General features: G+C 37.0%; 1 protein-coding gene across 7 annotated transcripts in view; it reads right to left on the reverse strand.

The window, feature by feature from the left end:
- Nucleotides 1–16,917, reverse strand: part of LOC143677141 (tumor necrosis factor receptor superfamily member 10A-like) — a 69,571-nt gene that overhangs the window by 10,916 nt on the left and 41,738 nt on the right. For 6 of the 7 annotated variants that reach the window (XM_077152779.1, XM_077152778.1, XM_077152785.1 and 3 more), the window contains one exon: nucleotides 15,411–15,502. The exons of the other annotated variant lie outside the window; for it this stretch is intronic. In XM_077152779.1, the coding sequence (XP_077008894.1) occupies nucleotides 15,435–15,502 (68 nt within the window). In that variant the 3' untranslated portion in view covers nucleotides 15,411–15,434. Of the gene's footprint in view, nucleotides 1–15,410; nucleotides 15,503–16,917 lie in introns of those variants that run through there. 7 annotated transcript variants of the gene reach the window in all.

The following is a 16,917-nucleotide window of genomic DNA, read 5'->3' on the forward strand; positions in this document are numbered from 1 at the left end:
TGTTGATTATTCTCTGTCAAATCAAGGTCCAGATCGCATGTAAGGGAAACAGTTCAACCTAAGGGTCTATTATATAATAGGCTGCAGTGCACAGGTACTCCAGTGGCAGAATGGCTGGCTACCATGCAGGAGATTCAAGCCTATGCATACACACACACACAAGAACAAGAAAAGTAAAAAGAGATAATAATAATAAAGTATAATAATATAATAAAATGTGAAACACAAAAACAACAACCACATCAAAATGCACCTTGATAGTAGTAGACACTAGAATCAAAAGGAAACACCCCAGACCATACTGGAAGTGAAGTCAGCCTGGCGCCCACAAGAGAAAGAAAAAATTTAAGAGAAAAAAATAATAGTAACGATAAAAATAAATGAAATGGAATAATTAAAAATAATATGTGAAATAAAAAATAGAAAATGAGTAAAATATAACAATATAAAATATCTATAAACTTTTTAAAAAGTGATGAAAAGGACTATTATATTACTAATAAAAATGTATAGAAAGAATATGTTTTAAAAGGGGGAAAATAAAAAACAATATTAAGAAAAAAATTAAATAAATAAAAATAAAGACCTAGGCAGATAGGGAGTTAGCTTGCCTGAATTTACCATTCTCTCCAGCAGGGGGCGACCATGAGGATTCTCCTCATTCAAGCTCTCCCCTCCTTGTCTGGAGTAGCTGACACTACCGCACTTACTACGTGAGGCCCGCAGATGGTCCTTGAGTCTCCTCCTCCCTCAGCCCCACCCCTTCTGGCTGGAGCAACTCGAGGTCCACGTGCTCAGCAGGGGGCGGCTTGGTTAGCCCGGCTGCTCCGCCAGGGTCAGCGGGCTGCCGGGTCTCTGCCGGGGCGGGGTGGGGGAGTGGGGCGGCTCGGGAACCGACCAGCGCGTAGGGGATCACCTGATAACTGATCCACAGCACTGGTGGGCCTGCCGGACACCGCATTTGTGGGTGGCTTTTCCTGCACCCAACCCAGTGATCATTTCGCCCACCCCCAGGCCTGCCCTGTGGTGGACGATTGCTGACCTCTGGGCTCCCTGCAGGCGCTGCCCATCACAACCACGTGGAAGGTTTCCCTAGACAACAGCTGTGCAGGTTGGAGCTGAGGAGGATCAGTTCCCTCCCATCACACTTCCCAGGTGCACCAAAGCCAGCCTGGTGGAGATCCCAGTGACCGGACTTACTTGCTCTCCCCTGATCCTCCTCCCCCACTTCAAAAAAAAAAAAAACAAAAAACTGTCTAAAGACCCTCCTGGACAACTCATACCCAGGGACCTGCAGTCCTGGACATTTTCTCCCCTTCTACTATCTTAGTTCACAGAGCAGGAGTGAACTCATTCCACTCCAGTGTTCCATCTTCCCAAAAGCTCAATAATCATAAATATGCATTGAGCCAGAGTCCTCCAAAATGCATAAGGCAAACACTGAAAATGCTGAAGGGAGAAACAGACACCTCTATTTGAAGTTGAGAGACTTCAAATAGAAGGGAGAAACAGACACCTCTATTTGAAGTTGAGAGACTTCAAATAGAATTCATTGTATTCAAACAGAATATAATGAAATTGGAGACTTCAATTCCCAGCTCTAATCAATGGATAGAACATCTAGACAGAGTATCAAAAAGAAGCAGAGAATTTGAACAATAAATAAATAAACTAGACTTAACAGATGTTTATAGAACACTATGCCCTTCAACAACAGGATACGCCTTCTTCTCAAGTGCTCATGGATCAGTTTCAAGGATAGACCATATGCTGGGTCACAGAGCAAGTCTCAATAAATTTAAAAAGATTGAAATCATAGCAAACACTTTATTGGATCACAAAGGAATGAAGTTGGAGATCAATAACAGGCAGAGGGCCAGAAAATTCACAAATATATGGAGACTATATTATTTATTCCTTAACCAGTGGGTTAAGGAAGAAATTACAAGAGAAATCAGTAAATATCTTCAGGCAAATGAAAATGAAAATACAACATATCAAAATTTATGGGATGCAGCAAAGGCAGTGCCAAGGGAAATTTATTGCCTTAAATGTCTATATATAAAAAGAAGAAAGAGCAAAAATCGAGCAATTAATTGTTTACTCGGAAGAACTAGAGAAATAACAGCAAACTAACCCCAAAGCAAGTGAAAGGAGAAAAATAACGAAGATCAGAGCAGAGATAAATGAAATTGAGAACATGAAGACAATCGAGAAAATCAATAAAACTAGAAGTTAGTTCTTTGAGAGACTCAATATGATTGATGGACCCTTAGGGAGGCTGACAAAAAGAAAAAGAGAGAAGATACAAATAAATAAAATAAAAAATGGAAGAGGAGACATATCTACTGACCCCACAGAAATAAAAGAGGTAATGAGAGGATACTATGAGCAACTATATGCTAATAAACTAAACAATATAAATGAAATGGGCAACTTCCTAGACAGGCATGAATAGCCAAAACTGACTCAAGAAGAAATAGACAACCTCAACAAACCAATCACAAGTAAAGAGATTGACTCAATTATTAAGAAGCTCCCCCAAAAGAAAAGTCCAGGACCAGATGGCTTCACATGTGAATTCTACCGAGCATTAAAGAAATAATTAGTACTAATCCTGCTTAAACTCTTCAAAAAAATTGAAGAGGGGGAAAGTCTATCTAACTCATTCTATGAAGCCAACATCACCCTCATACCAAAGCCAGACAAAGATATAACAACAAAAGAAAATTACAGACCTATCTCTCTAATGAATATAGATGCAAATATCCTCAACAAAATACCTGTAAATGGAATCCAGCAGTACATTAAAAGAATTATACACCATGACCAAGTGGGATTTATTCCAGGTATGCAAAGATGGTTCAACATAAGAAAATCAATGAATGTAATATACCATATCAACAAATCAAAGCATCTCGATTGATGCAGAAAAGGTATTTGACAAAATTCAACATCCTTGCTTGATGAAAACACTTCAAAGTGTGGGAATAGAAGGGAACTTCCTCAATATGATAAAGGGAATATATGAAATACCAGCAACTAACATCACTCTCCATGGGGAAAGACTGAAATCTTTCCCCCTAAGATCAGGAACAAGACAAGGAAGTCCACGTCACCGTTGTTATTCAATATTCTAAATTATTATTATGTTATTCAAAGTTCTAGCCAGAGCAATTAGACAAGGAAAAGAAATAAAAAGGATTCAAATTGGAAAGGAAGAAGTAAAACTCTCACTATTTGAAGATGATATGATACTCTATGTAAAAGATCCACCACCACCCCCAGAAAATCTAAAGCAAAGCTGCTAGAGCTAATAAATGAGTACAGCAAGGTGGTAGGGTACAAGATCAACACCCCCAAATCAGCAGTGTCTCTATACACTAGTAATGAACAATCTGAAGAGGAAATCAACAACAAAAAATCCCATTTACAACAGCAATCAAAGAATAAAATATTTATGAATAAATTTAACCAAGGATGCAAAAGACCTATACACAGAAAACTACAAGAGATTGCTAAAAGAAATCAGAGAAGACCTAAATAAATGGAAGGGCATACCATGTTCATGGATTGGAAGACAATATAGTGAAGATATCTGTTCTACCCAAATTGATTTATAGATTCAATGCAATATCAATTAAAATTCCAAAAATGTACTTTGTAGAAATAGAAAAGCCAATAACCAAATTTATCTGGAAAGGCAGGGTGCTTTGAATAGTTAAAAATCTCTTGAGAAAGAAAAATGAAGTGGGAGGTCTCACATTACCTGACCTTAAAGCATATTATGAAGCTACAATGGTCAAAACAGTATGGTACTGGCATAAAGATAGATACACTGACCAATGGAATCGAATAGAGTATTCAGATATAGAACAGTTCAGATATGTTCAGAGTGTTCAGATATGTCTCATCTTTGGACAATTGATCTTTGATAAGGCAGTCAAGCCAACACACCTGGGACAGAACAGTCTCTTCAATAAATCGTGCCTAGAGAACTGAATATCCACATGCAAAAGAATAAAAGAGGATCCATATCTCACTCCCTATACAAAAAATCAATTCAAAATGGATCAAAGATCTAAACATTAGATCTAAGACCATAGAATGTTTAGAAGAAAATGTAGGGAAATATCTTATAAAACTTGTAATAAGAGGTGGTTTCCTAGATTTTATACCCAATGCATGAGCATTGAAGAAAGAAACAGATAAATGGGAACTCCTCAAAATTAAACACTTTTGTGATTCAAAGAACTTTGACAAGAAAGTAAAAAGGTGGCCTATGCAATGGGAGACAATATTTGGAGACCAAATATCAGATAAGGGTCTAGTATCCAGAATATATAAAGAGATTCTTCAACTTAACAACAAAAAGGCAAACATCCCAATTACAAAATGGGCAAAAGACATGAATAGACATTTCTCAGAAGAGGAAACAGAAATGGCTAAAAGGCACATGAAAAGATCCTCAACTTAACTGGCTATTAGAGAAATGCAAATCTGACACCCACTAGCATGGCCATTATCAAGAAAACAGAAAATGACAAGTGTTGGAGAGGATGTGGAGAAAAAGGTACACTTATCCACTGTTGGGGGCAATGTAAAATGGCACAACTGTTGTGAAAGGCAGTTTGGCAGTTCCTAAGTATAGGAAGGTAAGTATAGAATTGCTATGTGATCCAGCAATCCCATTGCTAGGTATGTATTCAGACAACATGAGAGCAAGGAAACAAACAGGCAATTGCACATCAATGTTTATAGCAGCATTACTTATAATTGCCAAGAGATGGAAATAGCCCAAATGTCCATCAATAGATGAGTGGCTAAGCAGTCTGTAGTATATACATACGATGGAATATTACATACCTTTAAGATAGAATAAAGTCATGAAGCATATAACAGCATGGATGGACCTTGAAGACATTATGCTGAGTGAAATTAGCCAGAAACAAAAGGACAAATTCTGTATGGTCTCACTGATATGAACTAACTTCAATGATTGAACTCGGAGAATTTAAGTTTAAAGACAGGTTATCAGGGATAGAAATAGGGTAGAAATTGGGCAATTGGTGCTGAAGGAAGACGGATTGGGCAACAAGACTGACTGTGCTATGGATAGCACAATGCTACCTGATTGTAGCCCAGTAGTGTAAGTACAGTAAATGAAGCCAAATGTGAGTGTGGTTGAGGGAGAAAGGCTGGGGGCATGTATGAAATCAGAAGGTAAGTTAGAGTGTACAATGATGGTGATTAAATGTACAAATTAAAAAATGTTTTTGCAGGAGGAAGAACAAAGGAATGAAAATATTGCAGGGTGTTGAAAATAGACAGTATATGGGAAAAAGTACAATCAATGTAAGCTAGGGTCTATAGTCAACAGTAACATTGTAATATGCTGCTGCTGAATGTAACAAAGGCATTATGCCAAAACTAAATGTCAACAAGTGGGGGCATTGGGAAAGGGGTGTGGATTTTTTGTGGAAGAAAAGGAAATGTCTTCAGATAGAGTATGGTGGTGTCTATGGAATATAGGCATGTCTATACACTTAAGCTGGATTGTATGATGTGTGAACAAAACTATTTAAAAATGGTCAGAGAGAAACAAGTGCTAGAGAAAATGCAGAGAAAGAGATGTACCTATTCACTGTCGGTAGGGAAATGAGAGGTGCAGCTACTTGGAGAGCAGTGTGGTAGTTCCACAGGAGGCTAGGGGTGAGTTTGCCATATGATGCTGAAACTCTGTTTCTCAGTGTTCTAGTTTACTAGCTGCCAGAATGCAATATGCCAGAAATGGAATGGCTTTTAAAAAGGGGAACTTAATAAGTTGGTAGTTTACAGTTCTAAGGCTGAGAAAATGTCCCAATTAAAACAAGTCTATAGAAATGTCCAATCTAATGCATCCAGGGAAAGATACCTTGGTTCAAGAAGGCTGGTGAAGTTCACGGTTTTTTTCTCAAGTGGAAGGGCACATGGCGAACACAGGGTTTCTCTCTCATCTGGAAAGGCACATGGGTGAACACGGTCAGGCTTCCTCTCTTATCTGGAAGGGCACATGGTGAACATGGCATCATCTGCTAGCTTTTTCTCCTGGTTTCCTGTTTCAGGAAAATCCCTGGGAGGCATTTCCTTCTTCATCTCCAAAGGTCACTGGCTGGTGGACCCTGCTTCTCATGGCTATGTTGTTCCAGTCTGCTCTCTCTAAATCTCTCCTTCTCCAAAATGTTTCCTCTTTTATAGGACTCCAGAAACCCATCAAGACCCACCCAAATGGGTGGAGACATGTCATCACCTAATCCAGTTTAACAACCACTCTTGACCAAATCACATCTCCAGGGAGATGATCTGACCACAGTCCCAAACATACAATATCGAACAGGGATCATTCTGCCCTTATGAAATGGGATTTAGATCAAAACATGGCTTTTCTAGGGGACATACATCCCTTCAAACCAGCACATTCAGTATATACTTGGAGGAACTGAGTGTGGGGACAGGAATGGACATTTGCACACTGGTGTTTCTGGTGGCAGTGGTCATGATCCACAATGAATGGAGGTGGCCTAAGGTTCCACCAACTGAGGAATGGAAAGGGGAACTATGGTGTATACATACAATGGACTAAGCAAGAAGGAATGAAGTTGTGAGGCATGCAACTAGATGAATGAACCTCAAGAACTGTATGTTGAATGAAATGTCAGGAATAAAGAGACAAATATTATCAGGCCTCAATTATATGGACTAACTATAATATGAAAACTTGGTGAACTAAAGTTGAGAGCATGGGTTATCAGGTTGAGGCTTATTGTAAAGAGTCCTAGGTTGTAAGCTCGTACAGAAGTCACATATATTCAGGAGATGTAATCGTTAATTCTAAATTCTGAGATACAGAGCTGTTTGTATATAACGTGGTCTTTTCGAGAAACTTTGGGTATTTATGTGACACCTGAGGCTCTGAGTCAGAGCTCTGAAGCTGTGAAAGTCAGCAGGACCCCATACAAGAATGGTTTAAAAAGTTGAAAAAGCGATCAGACATTGAATAGAAATGTGAATGAAGCTGATCTGGATAGGACTAAGTTACATCACGAGACTGGGTCAAGGACGATATTGTCCATACCTTAAAACTTCAACCTCTGTGTGATACTAAAGGGAGAGATGTTTATTTGGTGCAAAATTTATATTTTGGGTAGTGTATTTCCTAATTTAACTTGTATGGTCAGTTTAGTTGAACACCATAAGTTCAGGGAATCTTGAATAGGGCATGAGGTTTGGTTGGTTTGTGCAGGACAGTGAATAAAGAAGTATTTGCAGGGTCACCTCAGGGGAATGAGGAGAAAGGGGGAAAGATTCAAATTCCCCATTTGGAGAATTTCTGATACTCTCACAAGCAGTGGGGAGAACCAAATCAATAGACCAAGCCCCCAATCTTGGGGTTTGTTCATATGAAACTTATTCCTGAAAAGGATAGGCTAAGCCTACTTAAAGTTAGGCCTAAGAGTCACCCCCAGAGAATTCCTTTTGTTGCTCAGATGTGGCCTTTTTCTCTAAGCCAACACGGCAAAGGAACCAATGACTTCCCCTCCTTCATGGATATGACACCCAGGAGTGTGAATCTCCCTGGCAAAGTGGGACATAATTGTTGTGGGGCGCACCGAAAGAGAGACCACACAATTCAAAACTGCAAGCCAATTTGGAGTCTTTATTAGCCAGCTGGCGACTGCCTCAGAAACCTCTAAGAAAGAAGATTCAGAGAGCAGCCCCTAGAGGTTTTGAAGGTGTGCTTATAAAGGCTAAAATTATGCTGTGTTTTTTTTTTTTTTTTGCAGTTGCTAGCAAGCAAGCGGTTCATAGAAGCAGAATGCCGTTAGCCGTTGCCAAAACCTATTCCATTCCCACAGTTTCTTAGCATTGGTTATTGTTGAACTCTCGGGGACATTCCACTCCAGTGGTGTGGGGACTCTCCCTGCTTGGGCCTGATTAATTGCTCCTGGCCCCCCACAATAATCCCAAGATGAGCTGGTACCCTGCATCAAGGGACTGAGAAAACCTTCTTGATCAAAAGGGGGAAGAGTGAATAAGACAAAATAGAGTGTCAGTGGCTGAGAGAATTCAATCAGTTGAGAGGCTATCCTGGAGGTTATTCTTACACATCATATAGATATCCCTTTTCAGTGTAAGGTGTATTTGAGTGGCTAAAGGGAAGTTCCTTAAACTGTAGAGCTGTGCTCCAGTAGCCTTGTTACTTGAAGATAATTGTATGAAGATAAAATGTTTACAATGTGACTGTGTGATTGTGAAAGCCTTGTGTCTGGTGTTCCCTTTATCTAGGGTATGGACAGATGAGTAAAAAAATATGGATAAAAAATAAACAAATAATGTAATACAGATGAATTAAAAATATGGATAAAAATAAGCAAATAATGTAATAAAAAATAAAAAATTTTTTTTGTGGGAACAATAAAAATAAAAAAATAAAATTTTTTTTGTGGGAACAAAAATAAAAATATATTGGGTAGATGGAAATACTAGTGGTCAGTGAGAGGGAGGGGTAAGGGGTGTGCTGGTTTGAAAGGATGTATATACCCTAGAAAATCCATGTTTTAATCTTAATCCCATTTTGTTAAGGCAGCTGTTTCTTCTAATCCCTATTCAGTAATGTATGTTTGAAACCTTAATTAGATCATCTCCCTAAAGAAGTGACTCAATCAAGAGCTGTTGTAGCTGGATTAGGTGACGTGTCTCCACCCATTCCAGGTGGGCCTTGATTAGTTTACTGAATTCCTATAAAAGGGAGATTCAGAGAGAACAACAAGAGAGAAAGTCAGGAGATCTGGAGAAATCCAGAGCAGAGAAGAATGACACAGCCACAAGAAGCAGAGAGTCCACCAGCCAGCGACCTTTGGAAATGAAGAAGGAAAATGCTTCCTAGGGAGCTTCATGAAACAGGAAGCCAGGAGAGAAAGCTAGCAGATAACACTGTGTTCTCTTTCCAGATGAGAGAGAAACCCGGACCATGTTCGCCATGTGCCTTCTCACTTGAGAGAGAAACCCTGAACTTCATCTGCCTTCTTGAACCAAGATATCTTTCCCCGGATGCCTTAGATTGGACATTTCTATAGACTTGTTTTAAATGGGAAATTTTCTTGGCCTTAGAACTTAAATTAGCAACTTATTAAATTCTCCTTTTAAAAAGCCATTCCATTTCTGGTATATTGCATTCTGGCAGCTAACAAACTAAAACAAGGGGTATGGTATGTGTGAGTTTTTTCTTTTTTCTTTTTATTTCTTTTTCTGGAGTGATGCAAATGTTCTAAAAAATGATCATGGTGATGACTGTACAACTATGTGATGATATTGTGAGCCATTGATTGTACACCATGTATAGAATGCTTATATGTTAAGAATGTTTCTGTTTGTATGTTGTTTTGTCAATGAAAATATTAAAAAAAAAAAAAAAGATAGTGAATAATTCCATTCAACCAAGATGGCAACATAAGACACCCCAGGATGTGATGCCCTGAAGAATCTTTGAACAAGTAGCAAAAACTGGAAAAGCAATCTTCCTCAAAACTCCAGAAAACAGTTAAAGGAATGCAGAAACTGGGCAAGTATAAAAATCAAGAAAGTGTAGATTTTTAAATGTAGAAGAAGCTTGTGGCATCTTTGCTGGCTCCTCCTCTATGCTTTCCTTAGCCTAATGTGGAGCCAGCCTGCATTCCTGTTGTGGATCCCTGGCCCTGTTACATTGGAAGCAGAGTAGCCCCTGTGCACGTACTGGAGTGCCTGTATGTTGGTGACAATCTAGCAGGTGGCAGCCTGAAAGACTGAACCAGAAACTCACCTCAGGCTTGCCCTGCCAGAACTTGTTCTGTTGCCAGAAGCAACTTGCAAACAGGTAAAGTAGTTTAAGAAAGAATGAAATACAGTCTGGGGCAAAGGATTACTTACCTAAGTAATACAACAGAGCACTCCAAATGGAGGGGGCATTTGGATTCCTATAAACAGGGCAATTCCTAATGCCAAGAGCATAAGCCCTGAATAAGATGTAGGCTCAGAAAAGACGGACGTGAAGGGCCCTGCACTTCTACCTTCAACTAAACTTCTTCGTAGGCAGATTAAACTCTAAAGAAAAGCATGGGCCATCACAGAGCCAATTTTTAAGAACTGGGAAAGGTAGTTTATTTTTATTTTTTAGCTTTGTTTTTGTTAGCTCCTGGTGCTCAAGGAAATCTCTGTCATATCACTAGTTGGTGATAAAAACTTAAAGCCCATAAATTTTAGCGCTTTAAAATATTAAAAAGTAGAGTGTGCAACTAAAGATTACAACAAACTAACAAAACACAGAAAATGATGGCCTGCTCAAAGGAAGAGGGTTAAAACCCAGAAACCATCCATGGAAAAGACCAGAAATTAGGCATACATGACAAAGACTTTGAAAAATGATCCTCAATAAGCACAGAGATATAAAAGAAAACACAGAAAAAGGGCTAAAGGACATTAGGAAAACAATGACTGAACAATATGAGAATCTCAATTAAGAGATAGAAATTTTCAAAAGGGACCAAACAGAACTACTGGAGTTGAAGACCACCATAACTGAAATGAAAAACTCCCTAGAGGGATTAAGTGGCAGATTGGAGCCGTCAAAAGAAAGAATAAATGAATTTGAAGACAAGACAATTGAAATGATTGAGGTTGGGGAGCAGAAAACAAAAAGAATTTTAAAAAGTAGAATACTGTCTACTCTTGAAAAACTCTTTTATCCAGCATACCAATATATGCATTATTGGCGTCCCAGAAGGAGAAGAAAGAGATCCAAGAGTGGAAGGATGTTTTCAAATCAATAATTGCAGAAAACTTCCCAAATTAAAAGAAAAAGATATGAATATGCACATTCAAGAATCCCAGCAAACTCCCAACAGGATAAACTCATAGAGGACCACACTGAGAAACATATAAATCAAGCTGTCAAATGCCAAGGACAAGAAGAGGGTCATGAAAACTGCAAGAGGAAAACACTGTGTTATTTAGAAGGAAGTCCTTTCTAAATCCCTTAAGAATAAGAACTAATTTCTCATCAGAAACTATGTAGGCAAAAATGCAGTGGGATAAAATATTTAAAATATTGAAAGAAAACAATTGCCAGCTAAGGATTATGTATCCAGTGAGACTGTCTTTCAAAAATGAGGGATGGATTAAGACATGCATAGATAAACAAAAGCTGATTAAACAAAAGCTGAGGTTGTTCATCACCACCAGACCTTCCCTACAGAGAATGGTAAAAGGAGTCCTTCATACTGAAAGGAAAGGACACCAAACTGCATCAAAGCAGCATAAAGAAATACAGACCCTTGGTAAAGGTAATCATATGGCTAAATATAAATATCAGTACTATTGTATTATGTTTTTTGGTATGTAATTACACCTCCTACTTCTTACATGTTCTAAAATACTAATGGATAAAATGTAATGATAAATTTATGGTTTAGGACATACAATGTGTATAAAGATATAATTTGTAATAACTATACCAAAAAGGATGGAAGTACAGAAGGGTATAGGAACAGTGTATGCTACCAAAGAGAAGTTGGTAACAAATCAAATATGATTGTTATAGATTTAGGATGTTAAATATAAGCACATGGTAATCAAAAAAGAAAATATATGAAAAATATATATAAAAAGAAATGAGAAAGAACTCAATATAGTACAATACAACAAATAAATGTGAAAGTATGCATTACAAGAAATATTGAGGGTGAAAAGATTATAAGACTTACAAAGATCAAATAGTGAAATGGCAGAAGAAAGTCTGGCATTATCAGTAGTGATTTTAAATGTAAATGGGTTAAACTCTCTGGTTAAAAGCCTGAGATTGGCAGAATTGATAAAAAGCATAACTCAACTATATACTGTTTACAAGAAATGCACCTTAAATTCAAATACACAAATCTATTAAAAGTGACAGATTGAAAAAACCATATACCATATGAATAATAACAAAAGAGAGCTAGAGTAGCTATACTAATATCAGATAAAATAGATTTTAGGTCAAAAAGTGTTATGAAGGACAAAAAATGCCATTATATACTGATGAAGCGATCATTCAACAAGAAAACACAATTTAAAATATAAATGCACCTAAAGGCAGAGCCCAAAAAGGTATGAAGCAAATATTGACAGTTTATTAGTAGCAGACATCAATGCATCATTTGCAACAAAGGATAGAATAACTAGACAGAAGACCAATAAGGAAACAGAAGACTTGATGATAGTGTCATTCTATAGAACACGTCACCTAAGAGCAGCAGAATACACATTCTTCTCTAGTGTACATAGATCATTCTCCAGAATAGAACATGGGTTGGGTCACAAAACGAATATCAATAAATTCAGACATACTGATATGCAATATATCATCTCTGATGTGCCAGTTTGAAACTGTTGTGCATCCCAAAAAGCCATGTTCTTTAATCCTGATTCAATGTTGTTGGGTGGGATCTTTTTGATTAAGTTGTTTCCATGGAGATGTGACAGTTGGGTGGGACTTTTTGATGAGGTGGTTTCCTTGGAGATGTGTTTCCACCCACTCTATGTGGGGTTGCTTACTGGAGTCCTTTAAGAAGGAACCATTTTGGGAAAAGCTTTAGAGCCAGCAGTGCCAAGACAAGGCCCAGGTATTTGGAGATGCAGAAAGAAAATGCTACCAAGGAAGCTATTGAAATGAGAAGCCAAAGACCCCAGCAGATGCCAGCCTCATGCCTTCCCAACTGACAGATATGTTCTGGACCTGTCAGCTTTTCTTGGGTCAAGGTATATCTCTCTGGATGCCTTACTTTGGACATTTTTATGGCCTTAGAACCATAAACTTGCAAGTTAATGAATTCCTTTCTTAAAAAAACCATTTAATTTCTGGTATATTGCATTCCAACAGAATTAGATCACTAGTACATCTGACCCCAATGGAAAGAAGCTGGAAACTCAAATGGAGGGAGTACTTGAAAGTTCACAAATATGTGGAAATTAAACAATGCATTCTTTTTTTTAGGATGCTTGATACAAGAATAATTTTATTCTTTATGAGAGTTTTACTGAGATATAATTCACATTCTATAGGATCTGTTTTATTAAAATATACAGTTCAGTGACTTTTAGTGCATTCACACAGTTGTGTGACCAAGTAATATTATTTTTATCTTCTATTAACAATCACTCCTCATTACATCCTTCTCCCAGTCCTTGACAACCACTAATCTACTTTCTGTCTCTATGGATTTTCCTATTCTAGATGTTTCATATAAATGGAATTCTACAATATGTGGTATTTTGTGACTTCTTTTACTTAGCATGTTTCCAAGATTCATCCATGTTGTAGCAGGTATCAGTATCTGTTGCCTAATGGTACTCCACTGAATGGATCTACTACATTTTATTTATCCGTTCAAGTGTTTGAAGGACATTTGTACTGTTTCCAATTTTTGATTGTTATGAATAATACTGCTGTTTACATTCATACAGGGTTTTGTGTGGACATTTTTTTTCATGTTTCTAAAGCATATATCTAGGATAGAATTGCTAGGTCATATGAATAGACTATATTTAACTTTTTTTTTCTGTATTAGAGAAGTTGTGGTTGTACAGAACAATCACAAATAAAATGCAAGATTCCCATATGCCACCCTATTATCAACACCTTGTATTGGTGTGGAGCAATTGTTACAATTGATGATAGGACATTTTTATAATAGTGCTATTAACTATGGTCAATGGCTTAATTTAGGTTTATGTCTAACATTTTGAGGAACTCCCAAACTGTTTTCCAACCCCACTAGCAGTATATGGGGACTTCCAGTTTCTCCTCACCAACTCTTATTATTGTCCAACCTTTGACTGTAGCAATCCTAGTAGATATGAAGTAATATTTCATTGTGGTTTTGAATAGCTTTTCCATGATGGTTAATGATGTTGAGCATCTTATAATGCATTTACTGGCCATTTGTGTATCTTCTTTGGAGAAATGTGTTTTCAAGTAATTTCCCCCATTTTTTTTTTCTGCATTGATCTCTTCTTTCCCCATTTTTAAATTGGATTATTTGTCTTTTTATTGTTGAATTGTAAGAGTTCCTTACATATTCTGAATAGAAGTCCCTTATCAGATATAAGATTTTCAAATATTTTCTCCCATGCGTTGGGCTGTCTTTTTGTGTCCTGATGGTGTCCTTTGAAGCAAGAAAGTTTTAAATTTTGATGAAGACCAACTTATTCTTTCTGTAGCTGCTATGTTTTTGGTGTCATATCTAAGAATCCAACATTAATTGATTTTCATGCTATACTTGATGGACTTTATTTCATACATTTTGGGACTCTGCTGTAGGTGCATTTATGTTTAAATTGTTATGCCCTCCCAATGGGTGAGCACTTCTTCATCATTATAAAGTGACTTTCTTTGACTTTCATAACAATTTTTGTCTTGAAATCTATTTGTATAATGCTGTTAAGTCACTCCAGATCTCCTTTGGTTATTGTTCGCATGACATACCCTTTTGTCCATCCTTTTGCTTTCAACCTATTTGTATATAAAGTTTGTCTCTTGTAGCAGCATATAATTGAATCATGCTTTTTCTAAATCTGGCAATCTCTGCATTTTGATTACAGTGTTTAGTCTATTTACATTTGATGTAACTACTGGTGAATAGTGTTTACATCTGAAAATTTGCAATTTGTTTGTATATTTATTGTGTCTTTTTGTTTTATTCCCCCATTACTATCTTATTTTATGTTTAATAGATATTTTCTAGTGTACCATTTAATTCCTTTGTAGTTTCTTTTAATATAATATATACATGTTATATTATATATATATAAAATATATATATATAAATTTATATTTATATATTTATATATATATAAAATCTTTTTCTTAGTGATTGCCCTGGGAACTATAATTAAGATATTAATTTATAACAATCTAGTTCAGATTAATAAAAACTTAATTTCAGTACCATACAAAACCTTTGCTCCAGTATAGCTCTATTCCCTCCCCATTTCTTTGCGCTATTATTGTCATACAAATTACATCTTTATACAACTTTATGTGATTGTCTTTTCAATTAGAAGAAAAGAATTACAACAAAAATACAGTTCTACTGTATTTTGTTTATCTATGTAGTAAGCTTTTCCAGTGCTTTCTATTTCTTCATGTGGATTCAAGTTACTGTCTCATATCCTTTCATTTCAGCTTGAAGGGCTCCCATTAGTTTTTCTTTTGAGGTAGGCCTACTAGTTACAATTGGCTCAGTTTCTGTTTGTCTAGAGATGTCTTCATTTTTCCTTCATGTCTTAAATTAACTGTTTTTTGTAAAATTTTATTTATTAAACATAACCACATACAAACACAAACGTTCTTACCATAGGATCATTCCATTCTTGATATATAATCAATAGCTCACAATATCTTCACATAGTTGTGTATCATCACGATCATTTCTTAGAAAATTTGCATCAACTCAGAAAAAGAAAAGAAAAAAAATCATATATACCATACCCCTTACCCCTGCCTTTGATTGATCACTAGCATTTAAATTTGTTTTAACATTTGCTCCCCCATTATTTATTTATTTTTAATCCATATGTTTTACTCATCTGTAGATAAGGTAGATAAAAGGAGCATCAGACACAAGGTTTTCACAATCACACAGTCACATTGCAAAAGCTGTATGATTATACAATCATCTTCAAGAAACATGGCTACTGGAACACAGCCCTACATTTTCAGGCAGTTCCCTCCAGCTTCTCCACTACACCTTAACTAAAAAGGTGATATCTATATAATACATAAGAATAACCTCCAGGATAACCTCTTGACTTTGTTTGGAATCTCTCAGCCATTGACACTTTATTTTGTCTCATTTCACTCTTCCCCCTTTTGGTTGAGAAGATTTTCTCAATCCCTTGATGCTGAGTCCTAGCTCATTCTAGGATTTCTAAACAATGCACTCTTAAACAACTGATGAATAAAAGGAGAAATCACAAGGGAAATCAGAAAATATCTTGAAATAAAAAGAAAAGAGATCTCAAATCAGTGACCTAATCTCACACCTGGAGAAATTAGAAAACAAAACAAAACAAAACAGCAATCTAAACCAAAAGTGAGAAGAAGGATGGAAATAAAAATTGTAGTGGGTGGAGATAAACAAAATATAGAGAATAAAAAAACAATAAAGAGAATCAACAAAACTGAAAATTGGTTCTTTGAAAAGATTAGTAAAACTGACTGTGTTAGTTAGCAAGCTGCCAGAATGCAATAGACAAGAACTGGAATGGCTTTTTAAGAGGGGAATTTAATATTGTTACAAGTTTACGGTTCTAAGGAGATGAAAGTGTCCAAATTAAGGCACCAACAAGAGGTTACCTTCACTCAAGAAAGGCCGATGGGTCAGGAAAACCTCTATCAACTGGGAAGTCATGTGGCTGGCATCTGCTGGTCCCTTGCTCCTGGGCTCCGTTGCTTTCAGCCTCTGTTCCTATGGGGGTTCCTTACTCTGCTTCTCTGAGGCTGGCTTTCATCTTTGGCTCCCCTTGACACTCTCCAGGTTCTGGCCCACTTAACATCTCATGGCAACATTCACCTGCTGGGCTCCAAGCATCTCCAAACATCGGTATCTCTGTTCTCTGAGGCAACTGTTCTCCAAGGGTCTACATCTGCTCTCCCTTTCAGTTTTGAGGCTTCTGTCATGTCTGTAGGCTCTATATTTCTCCAAAGTGTTCCCCTTTTAAAGAATTCCAGTTAACTAATCAAAACCCATCTAGAATGGGTGGAGTCACATCTCCATCTAATTAAAAGATAATCCAATCAAAAGATTCCAACCTACAGTATTGAATCAGGATTTAAGGAAATGGCTACCTAGATTGAATCAGGAT

Source organism: Tamandua tetradactyla, chromosome 3 (assembly GCF_023851605.1).
Source record: "Tamandua tetradactyla isolate mTamTet1 chromosome 3, mTamTet1.pri, whole genome shotgun sequence".
Taxonomy (NCBI): Eukaryota; Metazoa; Chordata; class Mammalia; order Pilosa; family Myrmecophagidae; genus Tamandua; species Tamandua tetradactyla.